Source organism: Notolepis coatsorum (assembly GCF_963971535.1).
Source record: "Notolepis coatsorum genome assembly, chromosome: 9".
Lineage (NCBI taxonomy): Eukaryota > Metazoa > Chordata > Actinopteri > Aulopiformes > Paralepididae > Notolepis > Notolepis coatsorum.
The window spans coordinates 58,105,790-58,125,613 of record NC_140173.1 but is presented as its reverse complement, the minus strand read 5'-3'; the positions used below and the strand labels follow the sequence as shown (position 1 = coordinate 58,125,613).

General features: G+C 45.6%; 1 protein-coding gene across 1 annotated transcript in view; it reads right to left on the bottom strand.

The window, feature by feature from the left end:
- Positions 1-19,824, bottom strand: part of LOC311234361 (uncharacterized protein) — a 134,051-nt gene that overhangs the window by 42,483 nt on the left and 71,744 nt on the right. Inside the window, exons 5-10 of the mRNA XM_084321515.1 lie at positions 18,477-18,677; positions 16,917-17,033; positions 13,490-13,535; positions 13,221-13,311; positions 5,932-6,073; positions 4,999-5,103 (exon numbers count right to left, since the gene is read on the bottom strand). Coding sequence (XP_084177641.1) covers positions 4,999-5,103; positions 5,932-6,073; positions 13,221-13,311; positions 13,490-13,535; positions 16,917-17,033; positions 18,477-18,677 — 702 coding nt within the window. The remainder of the gene's footprint in view (positions 1-4,998; positions 5,104-5,931; positions 6,074-13,220; positions 13,312-13,489; positions 13,536-16,916; positions 17,034-18,476; positions 18,678-19,824) is intronic.

Here is a 19,824-nt window from a genome sequence, read left to right as displayed (position 1 = left end):
GACAGTCACCGATCTTCTTCCATCATTTATTCTCCTGGGTCCCTCTCTGGAGCTTGGCGTGCTCCGCCCGAACGTATCCAGTCGTAAGCTGCTGACTTCTCTCGCCAGGAAGTCGGCTAGATCAAGGAGGGATGGTTCGGGGCCGTTAGGATCCCGGTAGTCTCTCTGCCGCCTAAAACGCTCTTGTCTTGCGGGTGGCAGCTTCTCCAAAATCCTCTCGACGTTAGAGTTGGCGTATAGCTCATGCATGCCCTTTTCCCGTTGCGCTCCCAGCATCCCTACCAGGGACTGCACTTTGATTGACAGGTCGTCTAATGAGCGATTGTCTGTTGCTGGGGGTAGGCGATCAATATGCCTTATCTCTTGGATTACGTAATCCCATATACGTCCATATCTCTGGTCCAGCGCGGCTAGGGCCGCTGTGTATGGGGTCGTAGAGGTGGCATAGGCTAGCGCTATATTGTGCGCTCGCGGTACTTTCAGGTGCTTCAGTAATATTGCATACTTGTGGCGTTCATCAGCGACATCCACCATCATTGTCTCTAAGCACATCCGGAGCTCCGTGTACTGTGCTCGATTCTCATAGGTGAAGTCTGGAAACGACGGCGTGGCAATGTATGACGCCGTGGATGGCTGATACATCGGCGAGCGTTGGGGGAGAGACCTCCTAGGCGAGTCCCCTCTTGCGCCTCTCTGTGGGCTGGTACCGACAGGGTACCATGGCCCGCTGGTCCAGGTGCTATTCCTCGGGGCTGGTCGTGCGTCGTGCTCACCCGTGAATAGAGTCGGGGGTCTGTAGCGCAGCGCCGCGGGGGTATAGCCTGGGCTGTACTGGACCTCCTGGTCCGGTGGAGTACTGTGCTGTCGTCGGGCTTGGTTCTCCTCCTCTCCCTCTTCTTCCTCTATCAGGTCTTCCAGATCCTGTAATCGTTTATTTAGCTTCTCCGCAGTGTATGCCGCTCCTTCCTTGTAGCTGGGTCTCGCTTGGACCGGTCTGGGAAGGGGGTCTGCGGGGGGTATAGGCTCGGTCTGTTGGTCAAGTTCAGGGTCGCTTGCTCGGTTAGGAGACGCTGCCCTTGACTGTTGTCTCGACGAGTTCCTTGAACCCCTGGCGGAGGGAGAGGGTGTTGCCTTGCGGATCAGCTGCTCCATTAGCTGCGCTTGTAACTTGTCGCGCTCGACTTCGCGCTTGGTGAGATCTGCTTCTCTTTGGGCACCGGCAGCGGCGCGCTGGGCGTCGGCCCGGTCTCTTGCCATATTTTCTTCCGTCTGAAGGCGTCTCATCTCCAGGTGTGTGCGCTCTTCTTCGCTCCGTTGCTGTGCTTGGAGTCGATCGCGTTCGCCCTGAAGTCGGTCACGTTCGGTAGAGGCTGTCAGGCTGACGAGGAACGCCTGTTGTAGCATCCTCTCCGCTTCGCTGGGGGAAGGCGGTTGTGGAGGTGAGCCGCTCCTGGGTGAGCCGCTCCTGGGTGTACTCGTTGGGGAGTCCTGGAGCTCTATTTCCTCGGCGCTCTCCTCCTCTTCTTCCGTGCAGAGTTCTCTCTCTGTAGGGTTGTCTTCCTCCCGGGGCTGGTCGGGGACTACTTCTTCGGTATTGGCGGGGGGTAAAGGCATGTCAGCTCCCTCCTGGTCCCCACCGTGAGCTTGGTCAGTTACATTAGAACCTACTAGGGCCTCTGTGGTCGGGGAAACCTGGTCGTTAAGGTCAGACATAATTTTACTTTCTACTTTTACCGCGTTTACCATTTGTCGAAGGCTAGGTAGTTGACTGACAGCGTAATCCTCTAAGTACTGAGGTGTCTGTCGTCGGCGCCGCGGGCGTTCTACGTTAGGAGGACCGTTTCGTGGAGTGTTCATCATAGGCCATTTTAATATTAATAACACTATATTAATATTACACTAGTTACCCTCCGGCTCGAAGGACCAATTGTAACTGAGGGTAGGGCTGGGCGATATGACGATATTATATAAATATCGGGTACAGTTCATTAACGATACACTTTTTCAACGTATCGTGGATATCGTGATGTTTTGCCCAAGAGGATTGTGTCGCGTCAATCTGTCCACACGTTACTCGTTCATATCTCAGCCCGTGCTGAGATATGCCCATTCCGCGGTCTGTTAATAAAGTTTTCAATCAGACAGATGTATGGAAAGGCTTTTATTATAACATTCGTTGTAGTAAAATCATTATGCCTCATTTAGTCATCCTGTTTAGCACTGGTCTACTACTCGACGGCCGCGGGGAGCTAACGATAGTAGCTTTGTTGACGTTGTTCAGCCACAGGACATTCAGGAAGTAAAAAACTAGGAGCTTACCGATTGGTGCTAAGAACAGCAGGGCGGGTGCAAGCGCTGTGACGTAATTGGCAGACTTGACTGTCAATCAAAATTATATGTTTCCGTCAGAATGAATGAGTGAAGACTTTGTTAAAGGGTTGCAGAATGGGTACAATACAGTACAGGAGGATGAAGACCAGAAAAAGACTTTCGACTTTTTTACATAAGGGTCCTCCATTTTCAATTCATCAAAACATTTAGAGACATACATATATACAGTAGTTTCATTAAAATGCTATTGATTGATTGATTGATTTAAAACTTTATTAACATATTGCAGAATGGGTACAGTACAGCTCAATACATACAATTGTTAAGGGGATGCAGACCAGAGAAAGACTTTAGTCTTGTTTACATCAGGGTCCCCCATTTTCAATTCATCATATTTCATATCTAAATCATATAATATCTCATTGCTAAATATATGCAATATATAATCTAATAATCTAAATCTAATATATAATATAAAAATGCTAAATGCATGGGTATTTTATTTTGTCTTTAATGTTAGCTTGCAAAATCAAATACTGTCTTGGTAAGCCTCATAATGAATTGTTTGGGGTAAAAAAGAAAAACATCGTGATGTGTATCGTGTATCGCCGAAAGGTCAGAACTCAGAAAATATCGTGATATCATATTTAGGCCATATCGCCCAGCCCTAACTGAGGGGTACAATTCCCTGACTGTATTGTTAAGTATGGTATTATTAAACCACTACCTCTTGTACTTTAACTTCTGGCCATCCAGTACATGATATAGATATGATGAACACTTTCCCACCTGATGAAACGAAGTCCACACAAATGTACAAATCGAATATTTAATATAGCAAAAGGTATATACAACGTTCACTTGTTTACACTTGTATGCAAATGAGTATTCGTAGGTAAATCAATATTGAATGTCCAATCTCTGGTTACGCAGGGAGTAAGTATACAACCTGGTTCTTTAGGGAACTATAGCGATGGTACTTAAATGATTATAGCTGGATACACTAAGGGGGGGGGGGGGTCCCGCTGGTTGTAAGACAGTAGGAGGGGGGGTTAGAAGAGCCGCTGGCGGTATCCCATCTGGCCGACGATTTCTTGGGAGAATTCAAAGTCTTGAACACGGTGCCCACAGAACCTCGGTCCGCAGATGAATACAGCTGGACCCTCTGGTGGACGGTAGCTGCCGGTCCACAACGGAGAGACGTGAGGCAACCTCACTGGAGTAGAGCGCCGTCTCACCTGGACTCCTCTCCGGGGGGTAGTTCCAACACTCAGCAGTGTTGGCCGTTATCCATGGAATAATCAAAGCACCCAAAGCATAATCCAAGCCGTGGAAGGCTCGCCGTCGTCCGGGTAAAGTAATCCAATGTACAGGTCCGCTCGTCCTGGCCCGGAGCTCCTCGGATGCAAGCACCACTAGTGGTCTGCCCAGCCTGGTTAAGACTCCAGATAACGTCAGGAACGATGGGGGTGCTGATAACTTTATAACTCTAACCGAACGATGCACCATACATAATAGACTATTATTAGCTTAATAGAAATACGTCCAACTCGACGGTATAGTGCCAAACTATGACAATTCAACTATTAATCCACACGATATCTCAATGCCTATTCTGAGGCCAAGTAGGCCTTACTGCACCACACGTACGTCGTGGGTGAGGCTTCGCGTCTGTTACTCGGTTGGAGGGTAAAGAACTAATGGACTAAAAAAAAGTTCTACTTTACTTGCGCCATATATATATGCGCTGTGCACAAATAGTACCATTCGTATTTCGCCAGACGTATTCCTACGCGGAACCGGGCTTGCCACGACATGTTGGGCGGCACGATTGAACTTGAACCTAGGGGTATGGCTGCCGGCGCCAGGTTCTCGTCCAATGGTAGAATGAAACTATTATGGGCTGTTTAGTAGACTAAAGGGATATTCAGTGCATATTGTACAAGGAATATACAGGGGATATCAAACGATATACAAATACTATTAAATATATATATATAAATAAATATATATATATTCGGTTTAATCTGATCCTTCACAACAGTTGCCATACCTCAATAAACAACATTATTTGGACGTATATAGTATTATACAACCTGGAAATGGATCGCATAGATCAACATCCCATAATAGCGATCTTTTTGCTCCAGTATCATCCCCCATCGCTACGAGGAAGCTGCGGTGAGTTTCAGCGTTTTTGATTATTATTATCCATACAAACTGCTATGATCTATATATCACCCATACTACATGAATCATTTAACGTCGGTCATTGCATTATAAACGACCCCCCCCCCCCCTCCGGTCACCAGCAGATGATGAGTCATGACGTTTAGGACCTTGTACAATTGAAATTTTTAATCTGGCGTCAATCGCTATCAAACTGCATTTGATGATCTGCATAAATGCATACATTTTTGTATGAATGTGTGAATGAAAAAGTTAAACATTCCTACATCCTGAACGATAGATAATCGATGTTGAATGGGCCATAGTAATGTCAATTTAGCAATACAATTTAAAAAGTTATAGCCCTGCAAAGAAGGTGAACATCTCCATAGACAAATAGAGCTGGCAGACTGGATACAAGGATGAGAATAAGCTCCGGCAGATAAAGGGTTAAGAACCAGTTTGGCCCTTTTGGAAGACATATAAAAAGCGTCTCACCATTAACTGCAGCACTTTGCAGTTGAAGAGGTCGTTGACCGCCTCCTCACAGTCCTGGTCCAGCTGGAGCACCTGCTGCATGGCCTGCTCCGCCTCACTGTACCTCTACACTCACACACACATATACATGTACACACACACACACACACACACACACACACATATATACATGTACACATACACACATATACATGTACACACACACATATACACACACATACATATACATGTACACACACACATACACACACACATATACATGTACACACATGCACACATATACATACACACATACAGAGACACACAAACACATACAGAGATACACACACACATACAGAGACACACACACACAAACATACAGACACACAAACACACAGAGATACACACACACACACACAGAGACAAACATACAGATACACACACATACAGAGACAAACACACACACACACACATACAGAGACCCACAAACACATACAGAGATACACACACACACACACACACACAGAGAGAGACACACACACACATACAGAGACACACACACATATACAGAAAGACACACACATCCATACAGAGACAAACACACACACACATACAGAGACACACAAACACATACAGAGATACACACACACACACATACAGAGATACACACACACACATACATACAGAGACAAACACACACATACAGAGACACACAAACACATACAGAAAGACACACACATACATACAGACACAAACACACACATACAGAGAGAGACACACACACACACATACAGAGACACACACACACGTAATGAGGTCATGCACGCCGCCGCGCTCACGGTGAGGTGTGACATTGTACCCATTCCATCGGTGTGGCTTCCTCACACTCTGTGTGCCACATAGTGATGCAGTGACTATCACCACGCCGGGGGGGGGTTAGGGTTAGGTGCCCACCTTCATGCCCATGAGGGCGCTGCCCTTGCGGAAGTGTCCCTTGGGCCAGTCGGGAGCCAGCAGGAGGGAGCGCTCGGCGTCCACCAGCGCCTGCGGGTACTTCTCCAAGCAGCTGTAGCAGTACGAGCGGTTCCCAAAGAACCTGGACGAGGAGTGGAAACAGTTAAATTGTTATTTAACATTTCTTTTCTCTGTTTGTTTGGATTCGTTTTATGGGGTCTGTGCTTTATTGGACAGTAAAAACTTGAGTGTGTGTGTGTGTGTGAGAGAGAGAGAGAGAGAGAGAGAGAGAGAGAGAGAGAGAGAGAGAGAGAGAGAGAGAGAGAGAGAGAGAGAGAGAGAGAGAGAGAGAGAGAGAGAGAGAGAGGAGAGAGGAGAGAGAGAGAGAGAGAGAGAGAGAGGGGGAGATAGAGAGGGGGAAAGAGAGAGAGACAGAGAGAGAGACAGAGAGGGGGGGAGAGAAAGACAGAGGGAACACAGAGTAAGAGAGAGATAATGGAAATTGGAACGCTATTTGGCCCTAAACAGAGAGTACACAGTGGCAGAATACCTGAGCACTGTGACTGTAGCAAAACTAAGGAGAGCCTTGACTAGGTACAGACTCAGCGAGCACAGCCTAGCCATCGAGAAAGGCCGCCATAGGCAGACCTGGCTCCCAAGAGAAGACAGACTATGCACCCACTGCACACAAGACGAGGTGGAAACCGAGCTCCACTTCCTAAGTTCCTATCAACCTGCCCACTATACCAAGACATCAGAGACCTATACTTCCCACAAATTTCAAACACCCAAAGAGACTTTGAAAACATGGGAAATAACTCAAAACTCCCATAGCTATATGTGCAAACACAGCAGCAAGATTTGTGAGCTGCCGTGACAAGAAAAGGACATCCAGCGGAATACACCCACTGTCAATCACACAAAAAATGTATTCTGTACTGTACGGATTTCTTCTGATTTCTCTGTTTTGCTTTGTTTTGTTTGGCAATGTAAACGTATGTTTCCCATGTCAATAAAGCCCATTTGAATTGAGAGAGAGAGAGAACACAGTGAGAGTAACAGTAAGAAGCATTTTGTATGAAAGTATTCTGTACTTCTGTATGACAACTATTAAAGAACTTGAAACTTGAGAGAGAGAGAGAGAGAGAGAGATGAGAGAGAGAGAGAGAGAGAGAGAGAGCAAGAGAGAGAGAGAAAGACAGAGAGGATACAGAGTAAGAGAGAGCATTTCTGTGTGTGTGTGTGTGTGTGTGTGTGTGTGTGTGTGTGTGTGTGTGTGTGTGTGTGTGTGTGTGTGTGTGTGTGTGTGTGTGTGTGTGTGTGTGTGTGCGTGCGTGCAGGGATGTCGACAAACAAATGCTCATACACAGGGCAGCACCGAACACACTTCTTTAACACTGACACGATGCCTAAACGTTGCTTATCAGCGGATACAAAGTACCGGGCTAATCTTTTTGTTCCGGGCTAATGTTAAAATTAGATATTAGCAAATTGTTAATGGTTTAAATAATCAAAAACAGCTGCATACTACATGCGTCATTATGATCAATCTAAAAGCAATAAAACCAGCCCAAGCAAGATCACTTGCATTCATTTTCAATATAACTCAGCATAAACAAACAAACAGCCACTAATGGGGCTGTAAAGTATAATGGCTTGGTGAAGTCAAATTAAGGCACCTTTTCGTCCACACGGAACCGCGTTCTGGGAGCCTGAATACACTATTTTCTGATAATGGGTCCCAGAGCGGACAAATCTGAAGATGCAATAAATCAATCAATCAACGCCACCCTTGTGTTCCCGTCTTTACAAGCCTATAGCATCTTTCCTGAACCGATGACGCGATAGCCCACCTTTCCCTTAACCCGCATGCGCATTATTAACATAGCTACAACACACAGTAACGTTAATAGAATTACATACATCATTGTTTACAATGAATGGGTGGGGCTAGTCGAAAGGACTGGACACAGGGACAAGTTAAACAATCAATACATTTAATACAACAGGTAGTTCGAGCTGCCCTGTCGAGCCTATGACCGCACCATATTATTATACGGCTTTGGCGTGCTCTCCTGCCGATTAAAATCAGCAGCTCTTCCTCCTCATCATCGATTGCCTGTAGCTGCATTTGCGCATGTGAGCCGCAGTGTCTCTCTCCTCTCCTTTGGAATCTAGCGTTAGCTCAAAAGCACAGAACCGGACGACACAAGTTGTTCTGCTAGCGAAAAACAACAATAACCACACTTCCGGTCGGGGGGTTTCAAAATAAAAGAGCGACTAAAACAGGAAAGACGTTTATTTTGTACATTAGTGGCAGCGATATAGCGTTTTCAGTGGTTTAGTTTGGACGCACATATTTCTTGAGGCAATTTCGTGTTTACGGAAAACAATTTTTTAAATGAAAACGAAAAAGATCGGTTCCGTCTTCGTCTGGACAAGGCCTTATATAACCTCTTGTAAGTAATTTTACGGCCTCTGTTGCCGCTTTTCTCAACCCTAACGCCCCCACGACTGTTGTGATTGACAACCTAGGGCAATTGAGAAGTTATAATGGAGGTTTCACTGGATTCATTGTGGTTTATTGCACTTCACGATCTAAAAGATATTAAATGTTACAGGGTATCTGCCGGTTTCAACAAGTTAAATTTAAGACTTTTTAAGACCTATTTAATACCACTTAGAGCCAAATTTAAATAAACACATAGCGACACTGAACTGGCGACCAACTTAAATGCTCTCGCCAGACGCACCAAGCTCCCGGTAGAACCGCAAAAAATTACTTAAATACAAAAACATTTCATACATTTAATATTATTTCATCTCCCGACAGTCGATTGCAGAGAGTACACAGTGGCAGAATAGCTGAGCACTGTGACTGTAGCAAAACTAAGGAGAGCCTTGACTAGGTACAGACTCAGCGAGCACAGCCTAGCCATCGAGAAAGGCCGCCATAGGCAGACCTGGCTCCCAAGAGAAGACAGACTATGCACCCACTGTCAATCACACAAAAAATGTATTCTGTACTGTACGGATTTCTTCTGATTTCTCTGTTTTGCTTTGTTTTGTTTGGCAATGTAAACGTATGTTTCCCATGTCAATAAAGCCCATTTGAATTGAGAGAGAGAGAGAACACAGTGAGAGTAACAGTAAGAAGCATTTTGAATGAAAGTATTCTGTACTTCTGTATGACAACTATTAAAGAAACTTGAAACTTGAGAGAGAGAGAGAGAGAGAGAGAGAGAGAGAGAGAGAGAAGAGAGAGAGAGAGCGAGAGAGAGAAAGACAGAGAGGATACAGAGTAAGAGAGAGCATTTCTGTGTGTGTGTGTGTGTGTGTGTGTGTGTGTGTGTGTGTGTGTGTGTGTGTGTGTGTGTGTGTGTGTGTGTGTGTGTGTGTGTGTGTGCGTGTGCGTGCAGGGATGTCGACAAACAAATGCTCATACACAGGGCAGCACCGAACACACTTCTTTAACACTGACACGATGCCTAAACGTTGCTTATCAGCGGATACAAAGTACCGGGCTAATCTTTTTGTTCCGGGCTAATGTTAAAATTAGATATTAGCAAATTGTTAATGGTTTAAATAATCAAAAACAGCTGCATACTACACGCTTTTCTCAACCCTAACGCCCCCACGACTGTTGTGATTGACAACCTAGGGCAATTGAGAAGTTATAATGGAGGTTTCACTGGATTCATTGTGGTTTATTGCACTTCACGATCTAAAAGATATTAAATGTTACAGGGTATCTGCCGGTTTCAACAAGTTAAATTTAAGACTTTTTAAGACCTATTTAATACCACTTAGAGCCAAATTTAAATAAACACATAGCGACACTGAACTGGCGACCAACTTAAATGCTCTCGCCAGACGCACCAAGCTCCCGGTAGCCCAGCAAAAAATTACTTAAATACAAAAACATTTCATACATTTAATATTATTTCATCTCCCGACAGTCGATTGCAAATGAAATGTAAAATGTTTGAATACCTTTTAAGGGCTTAAATTGAGAATTATGAATGTAATACTTTTTAATACCCCGCAGCTATGTTAGACAGATACTGATAGTTGTCAAGTATGCTCATGTGGTTAGTGGCTCAATATAATGCAGCTGACAGACAAGAGGGGGGGGTTATTGTATATTTGTATAATTTGTACCCATTGTACCCAAGCTGTGAACATCTGCCCTGTTCTGAACCATCCGCTGCACTGCTGTTAGTGGAGGACGACGCTCCAGGACAACTTGGCAGTAGATCCATCGTGGAGTGGACCGCCAGGTGGCCGGTACCCATGCATCACATTTCTCCAGCATCAGCCCCGATTCCCATATTGAGTATCAGATCGGTGTGTTTAGGTTTTCCTTTGGGGCCTCCGTTCACACCTCTTCCTCCCATTCCTCTCCCCTTCCACCACAGCTGCATCATCATTACCCTCTCTGCTTCCACCACAGCTGCATCATCATTATCCTCTCTGCTTCCACCACAGCTGCATCATCATTACCCTCTCTGCTTCCACCACAGCTGCATCATCATTATCCTCTCTGCTTCCACCACAGCTGCATCATCATTACCCTCTCTGCTTCCACCACACAGCTGCATCATTACCCTCTCTGCTTCCACCACAGCTGCATCATCATTATCCTCTCTGCTTCCACCACAGCTGCATCATCATTACCCTCTCTGCTTCCACCACACAGCTGCATCATTACCCTCTCTGCTTCCATCACAGCTGCATCATTACCCTCTCTGCTTCCACCACACAGCTGCATCATTACCCTCTCTGCTTCCATCACAGCTGTATCATTACCCTCTCTGCTTCCACCACAGCTGCATCATCATTACCCTCTCTGCTTCCATCACAGCTGCATCATTACCCTCTCTGCTTCCATCACAGCTGCATCATTACCCTCTCTGCTTCCACCACAGCTGCATCATTACCCTCTCTGCTTCCACCACACAGCTGCATCATTACCCTCTCTGCTTCCATCACAGCTGCATCATTACCCTCTCTGCTTCCACCACAGCTGCATCATCATTACCCTCTGCTTCCACCACAGCTACATCATCATTACCCTCTCTGCTTCCACCACAGCTGCATCATCATTACCCTCTCTGCTTCCACCACACAGCTGCATCATTACCCTCTCTGCTTCCATCACAGCTGCATCATTACCCTCTCTGCTTCCACCACAGCTGCATCATCATTACCCTCTGCCTCCACCACAGCTACATCATTACCCTCTCTGCTTCCATCACAGCTGCATCATCATTACCCTCTCTGCTTCCACCACAGCTGCATCATCATTACCCTCTCTGCTTCCATCACAGCTGCATCATTACCCTCTCTGCTTCCACCACAGCTGCATCATTACCCTCTCTGCTTCCACCACAGCTGCATCATTACCCTCTCTGCTTCCATCACAGCTGCATCATTACCCTCTCTGCTTCCATCACAGCTGCATCATTACCCTCTCTGCTTCCACCACACAGCTGCATCATTACCCTCTCTGCTTCCATCACAGCTGCATCATTACCCTCTCTGCTTCCACCACAGCTGCATCATCATTACCCTCTCTGCTTCCATCACAGCTGCATCATTACCCTCTCTGCTTCCATCACAGCTGCATCATTACCCTCTCTGCTTCCACCACAGCTGCATCATCATTACCCTCTCTGCTTCCACCACAGCTGCATCATCATTACCCTCTCTGCTTCCACCACACAGCTGCATCATTACCCTCTCTGCTTCCACCACAGCTGCATCATTACCCTCTCTGCTTCCACCACACAGCTGCATCATTACCCTCTCTGCTTCCATCACAGCTGCATCATTACCCTCTCTGCTTCCACCACAGCTGCATCATCATTACCCTCTGCTTCCACCACAGCTACATCATTACCCTCTCTGCTTCCATCACAGCTGCATCATCATTACCCTCTCTGCTTCCACCACAGCTGCATCATCATTACCCTCTCTGCTTCCACCACAGCTGCATCATCATTACCCTCTCTGCTTCCACCACAGCTGCATCATCATTACCCTCTCTGCTTCCACCACAGCTGCATCATCATTACCCTCTCTGCTTCCACCACAGCTGCATCATCATTACCCTCTCTGCTTCCACCACAGCTGCATCATCATTACCCTCTCTGCTTCCACCACAGCTGCATCATCATTACCCTCTCTGCTTCCACCACAGCTACATCATCATCACTCGCCGAGCCACCGGGACGAGCCGCCGTCGGGACATTTGCGTCACAGCAAGTGGGTTTCATGTATATTAGAGGAATTACGGTATTTCCCTCAACGGATTTACCATAGGCAATATATTTTGTTATTGTTGTTATATGCTGGCCTGGCTGTGCAGTAAATACCATATAATGGTATGGTGTTAATGTTTACCAAGAGAGTAAGCCTACCTCAGAATTGTATAAAATGAAGTTATTATTATTATACCAGTATTGTGATTGCACTATTTTACTTTATTTAACTTTTTTTGACCACCTGTAATTGCACTGTTTACTACCGTATTTCATACAGTACTTGGTTTCAATAAATGAACCCAGTACATTTTACTGGGTTCAAACTGACAGAAAATGTTGATTTATTCATTATGATCCGTTTGAAAATTAGAAATATAGGCCTCTCTCTTATACATGCTTCCTCCTAATACAAGCCTGGTATCCGCTACAGTTGAAACAAATACAAGCCGGGGTTACTATTAGAGGAATACATTTTTTTTTATAAATATCCTCAAACTAAATCCTCAATTTGAATAAAGTGAATGAACAGAATGAATAGACAATCGAATTTTGATTTAGAATTTGAATGTTAACGTAACGAACGAACGTTCGAACATTCGGGCTCAGCCTTAGTGTATGTATGTATGTGTCTGTGTATATATGTATGTATGTATGTATGTGTGTATGTGTAACGGTTGTTACAACGTCACCTCAAACTTCGATGCCCCGAGTGGGAGTCGAACCCCAGTCTCCCACACTGCAGGCAGCAACACAGACCGCTATACCAAGAGGTGAATCCACTTCTAAGTAATGGGTTTATGCGTCTTTTGAGGATGTGAGAGTGAGTTTAACCCATAGCACCGCTACTCACCCCAGTCCTTCTTGACTGCGCTTCACGATACCATCCGTTACATATGTATGTATGTATGTATGTATGTATGTATGTATGTATGTATGTATGTATGTATGTATGTATGTATGTATGTATGTATGTATGTATGTATGTATGTATGTATGTATGTATGTATGTGTGTGTGTGTGTACCTGTAGTCCTTGGGGTCGTATCTGATGGCCTCTGTGAACATGCTGACAGCCTGGATATACCGACCCTCCTGCACCAACTTGATCCCTTTCTCTAAAGACAAAGAGAAAGTGAGTGATCCGAGTCTTCACACGTGTTTGCACAGAGAGGCGTGAGAGTCCACCTCCCATTAGTCACTGGGGTTTTGGTTTTCACTGTAATGAATAACGTGGTGGACTGGTGCTTTTGTTTCGTTTGCCCCCCCGACACGCCCCCATGCAGCAGACATTACCTGTCAGCGAGGCGCTCCTCTTGCACACGGCGTCCGTTCCGTTCACCTGCAACGAGATTGTTGTCTTTTTCATTTGACGTGCAAGACCGCAATGACACAATCAAGCTCTCAGTGGTGGAAAATAAGGAAGTATTTTGACTCAAGCACTGTACTTAAGTACAATTTCAAGCTACTTGTACTTTTCGGGAACTTTATACTTTTAGGAAAATTAACTGTACTTTTTATTTCACTACATTCATCTAAACCCATCAGTAACTTACTAGTTACTTGGAGAAAAATATTTTGGCATAAAAAACATGGCAAAAAAGTATGAGGGCGCCATACCCGAGATAAGTCGGGTTATCTCGCCATGCGTTGAGCGTCATACCCGAGATTTCTCTGGTTTTGATCCTTTGATCCCTGTTCAGCCGGAGCCCTCTAGGTCTCCCTGGCTCATCTGCCTACGTTGGAATTGCAATGACGATCGAATATCACCAGGTGGTAGTATCGCCTACCTTCTGAACTGGAACAGCATGGTGTGGATACACCTATTCTCTTACAGCGATAGCCTTGAGATTATTTTGCCTGAAGCCTATTTCCCGTATACACGAGTATAGACATATACACGGGTAATCGCAATAGCGATGCAATCACTGGGAATTATTATTTTTGGAAAACCCTCTGGCTAAGGTAAGGTATATTTCTATGTCTATTCTATCTGCAGGTTTCAACAAGTTAAATATAAGACTTTTTAATACTACGGCACTTACAATTTTAATTCTCACACGTTCCATACAAACTCTTGCCAGACGCACCAAGCAATATTTATACCTGTGCAAATTCAATTTAAGACCAATACCTTTTACGGCCTTAAATTGAGAATTATAGATGTTATACTTTTTAAGACTTTTTGAATACCCCACAGATACCCTGCAAACATCCGAGTACATATGCGTACTCCTTTTTGCTACTGCGAACTTACTACAAGTCTGACATAATCTACTCCTACAGGTAAAGCGCCTCACTGGTCCTGTGTGATTTGTGACAGGAGCGCCCAGGTTTCCCCCTACAGTAGAGCAGAGTACAGCGAGACATTCCAAGAACTGTTTACAACGCCACCCACCCAGAGTTCACCTGGCCGTATTCTAGACTTCAGACCTGCCAGAGCAGCAGACTCTGCTGTCAAAACAACCACACGACTCCCACTCATGGATCTACATAGCTGGTATAGTATATATAGTATGAGGTAGGCTGGAAATACCATAGACCACAAAGCAAATGCTCGCCGATTGGGTGCGACGTAACGCAGAGGCGTGAAATTACTTTGTTATCGTGCTACTTTGGTCGCGCAGATGGCGCAAAAGTTGCTATATAATAGTTGATTGTTTGTAAAAACAATGCTGGGATTATAAACATTGCACTTTACCCACGATCGACTGAATATTGCAACTTCCAAGGTAATGTAAGAACAAAGCAGTCAAAGTAATTCCACGTATTTTACGCAACGTCGCGCCCGATTGGTGAGCGTTTGTTTTCTGGCCTATAGTATTTTCACCCAGGCTCACCTCTCTGCTCCTAACTAACCCTGATCTCACTGCTCACCTCTCTGCTCCTAACCCTGATCTCACTGCTCACCTCTCTGCTCCTAACCCTGATCTCACTGCTCACCTCTCTGCTCCTAACCCTGATCTCACTGCTCACCTCTCTGCCTCTAACCCTGACCTCACTGGAGTCTCTGGCGTCCGCTCACCTCTCTGCTCCTAACCCTGATCTCACTGGAGTCTCTGGCGTCCGCTCAAGTTCAAGTTCAAGTTCTTTAATAGTTGTCATACAGAAGTACAGAATACTTTCATACAAAATGCTTCACCTCTCTGCTCCTAACCCTGATCTCACTGGAGTCTCTGGCGTCCGCTCACCTCTCTGCTCCTAACCCTAATGTAAGAGCCAAAGCTATATATATTTCAGTTATTGTATTATATGAATGTTTAATATTAATTGGATTTAGATAGTCATTGAACCGTCGTATTTGTCATAATAGAGCATTCTGGAACCTAGAACCCTATAGAACGTTTGTGGTGACGTCTTAATAGATCTTTCTGGAACATAAAACAGTCTGGAACATGTGGGGTGAGGTCATAGTAGGACATGCTAGAACGTAAAACATTCTGGAACCACCGTATGGACGTCCTGATAGAAGGTCCTGGAATCTTCGTGATGTCACTGTATGAGGTCATAACCGAACATTCTAGAGCCTTTGGGTCTCTATATAAGCGGGCGTTCAGTTAGAACGTTTAGGGGGTGTGAGGTGATGAAGAAGGAGTTTGAGGTGATGAAGAAGGAGGTCGCGGTTCGGAGAGTGAGAAGGACGGGTAAGTTATCGTATGCTGAGGCGGTTAGCAGGGTAGGACAGGGAAGCCAAGAAAGGGTGCAGGGGGTTGGAGAAGGGCATTTGGCAGAGAGGGTAGAGCAGGAGGATAGAGAGAGGGTAAGGGAGGAGAAATTAGGTATTGTGGCCTTCGTGGCAGGGGTAGTTACTGGTCTGGCAGAGGCTAAGGGTAAAACAGAGAGGGTGAAGATGATTGTTAGGATAGCGGTTCAACATTTGGGAATGGAAGGTCTGAAATGGGAGGAGGTGGTTAGGGAATTGGGTGTGGGGGCTGAGAGGGACTAAGCAGCCCAGAATAAGATCGCAGGGGGCAAGGAGGCTCCCGCGGAGGGGAGCTCAGACAGGAAGTAGCAGCATTAGCTGCACTCCAATGGACAATGTAGGGGATGACGGGATCCAGTAGACTGCGGGAAAAGAAGAAGAAGAGCCCATCAAAAGAATTGCGGAGGGCAGTAATACGCCACGATGCATCTACACTGCCGGAAAATCAAATAATAAGAAGAAGAAGAACGGCCTCTTTGCAGCTTCGACCAGACTGGATAGGACCAAACAGAGGACTGAAGCCAGAAGCCAACCAGTGGATTTGCGGCTTCCACCTTGCGAAGGAATTTCCATGTGTCGAGTCGGCGGTGATTTTGGAGACTGGGAAAATACAGTTTTCTTACCTTGTAGTAGTATGTGTATGACTAAGTGACAGGAATATTTAGGAAAGTAGAGCTAGGACCACTTCTGTAAAGAAAGACTTTGCAAATAAACCATTTGAATATCTTTACTATACACACTGGAGCGGCTGTGGACATTGCTTTTCTTTATCAACGGACGTACTACTCACGAGTAAGTAATTTGACCAGTGGAGTGGATCGCCGGCCCTCACACCTAACCCTGACCTCACTGGAGTGTCCGGCGTCCGCTCACCTCTCTGCTCCGAACCCTGACCTCACTGGAGTCTCCGGCGTCCGCTCACCTCTCTGCTCCTAACCCTGACCTCACTGGAGTCTCCGGCGTCCGCTCACCTCTCTGCTCCTAACCCTGATCTCACTGGAGTCTCCGGCGTCCGCTCACCTCTCTGCTCCGGGCCTCGTTCTCCTTGTTCTCCTTGGACTTGCGGTTTGAGCCCTTGGGTTTGATGTGACTGGCGGCGTTGGCAAAGAAGGCACTGCTCACGTCCCACTCCGGCTCCTGGGGTGACGGGGGGGGGGGGGGGTGACAGGGGGGTTACAGAGAGTGGGAGAGAGAGACTGAGAGAGTGACGTGGGGACGGAAGTTGGTATCAATTCAAAAACAAGTGTTTTCTCAGCTGGTTTGGAATAATTGACCATGAAGTCACATGCCGTATAAACACAACTCATTGGCCATGGTCATTATAATGAGTATCATATGTTATTTGATTACAATAATCTGTTGTTGTTGTTGTTGTTGCCAATCAAGATGTCTGCGTTGTTGTTGTTGCCAATCAAGATGTCTGCGATGTTCATGTAATGAAAAACAACCCACTTTAAATCAATATCAATAAATCAATCAATCAATCCTTCTTAGTCTTTTACTATGATGTACTATGATACTATGCCTATACTACTATCTACTATGCCTATACTACTATGCTACTATGCCTATACTATTATCTACTATGCTACAATGTATATACTACTATCTACTATGTACTATGCCTATACTACTACCTACTATGCTAATATGTCCATACTACTATCTACTATGTACTATACTACTACCTACTATTCTAATATGTCTATACTACTATCTACTATGTACTATGCCTATACTACTACGCTAATATGTCTATACTACTATGTGCTCAGAGTGTAGCACTCTGCACTGCTAGACGAACAATGCCACAGAGGTGTACCCCTCGCTTTGGATAAAAGCTTCAGCTAAATTACTAAATGTAAATGAGATATAAATGTAATATTGTGGCTTATGTCGGACGACACACTGGTCCTGTAAGTTCTTCAACCAAAAGCATGTGAGAATGTCTAGTAGTGATCCACGTTTGGGTCACAGCCGACCCGTGGGGGACAGACGCATCTATTCACCCGCAGTGCTCCATTGACCGGTCTCAAACCCCACCCTCTTTTCTTGATCCTCCAATCACAACTGTTGCTTTACCGTCCCGGGTCGCGTCTATTCGTTTCCTAACGCATTTATGCTTCCGCGTTCGCGCTTTGCGAATCCGATTGGCCACTGCCGTTTCTGGTGCCATCTGATTGGCCACTGCCGTTTCTGGTGCCATCTGATTGGCCACTGACGTTTCTGGTCATGTGACATGTGCGCCCAATCGCGTGACGCGCCCATTTCCGCCGCGACCAGCAGCAAACTACCTAACGCCTAGTTTATCACTGGTTAAGCTTAGGCGACTCTTTCGAAGTTGGTTAAGGTTAGAGTTTGGAATCAGGGCTGGCGTTCTATCGGCCTGCTCTAAGACAAACTCTAACCTTAACCAACTTCGAAAGAGTGCCTAAGCTTAACCGGCGAAAGAACTTGCCGTCACACGATTGGTGCGCCCAGAAACAGCAGTGGCCAATCAGAGCGCAAAACGTGAATGCGGAAGTATAAATGCGTTAGGAAACTAATAGACGCGTCCCGGGTCTCTCCTCTCGTCCCTACCTCTTCACTGGGTCTGGCTGGGGTCTTCTGGGGCCCTTTGGTCCCTGAGGGGGCTGGGGCAGCAGGAACACACTTGTCACGGGAGACGGCTGGTTTCTCCTCCTTTCTCTCCACCGTTTCTGCCTCCTCCTCCTCCACTTCGGACTCGCTCTCTTCCAGTTCGGACTCGCCGACACCGTCCTCCTCGTCGTCATCATCCTCCTAAAGGTTAAAGGTTAAAGGCGGCGGAAGACAAATGGTTTCTGACCAAATACACCGGAGGACAATCAGTGCAGTGTATTCCTCAGTAGGGCTGGGAGGCACAGGCTGCCTTGCCTTGTTTTTAAATGTACACAGCCATGGATCCACACAATGGTGTGCGTTTTTACAATACCGTCATCAACAACATATTTGATCAAATATATATATAAAATTGCACATTGCTGCAGTAACACTATTATATTTGCCCATATACTATATTTGTTTGAGTATACTCTTCATATTTTCTGCACAATTGCACAGCCCTATTACATGTTCTGTTCCACTGTCTTTCTATTCTAATTTAGTGTATATACTCAACTACAATCCTGCACAATTGTACAGCCCCGACCTATATTCTATTGTATATTTTATTCAAATTCCTTGAATGTGCAAAGTAAACTCACTTGGCAACAGGGGTGTAAAAAGTACCCAGAAATTATACTTAAGTGAAAGTGTGGGTACCGTCTAAAAGTTTTACTCAAGTAAAAGTCAGAGTATCTGGCTAAAAACACACTTGAGTAAAAGTTAAAAAGTTTCTACTTACTTAAACTCTACTTTTAAGTACTAAAAAGTAAAAGTAAAAAAAGAAATCTGACTGTCTATTCTTCTAATAGCAGGTGTTTAATCAAAGCTCCCCGTGTTCTAGTCTTGCACAAGGACCAATCAGCATGGGTTTTTAAATAATTGGCCCAGCACGCCTGAGATACACACACACACAGAGCTTGGTCAAGGGGGAGGGGCTAGGCCCAATGTGGAGTGACGCTAGCGCTAGCGCCAATCAGCGCGCGCCTGCCACAGCGTCTAGAGGGGCTCGCTCCGCGGTTGCAACTGGAGGCTACTCGATCTTTCACATGACCGACCAGGATGTTCCACCGGTGTCCCTTTGAGACTTCATGAGGTAAAATCAAGGATAAAGCTTTATAATTATGGAAATTTCCAGAACATGTAAAGTACATGTGACACCTGTGTCACTGTGGGTCCTTATGGGTTAAAAATGAGCACGGTACAGCCTCCGACAGCGGTGTCAGTAAATTAGACAGACGGGCAAAGAATAGACGTCCAGATACGAGTGGATGAGATCACAGGCAGTACCACAGTCTATATAAGC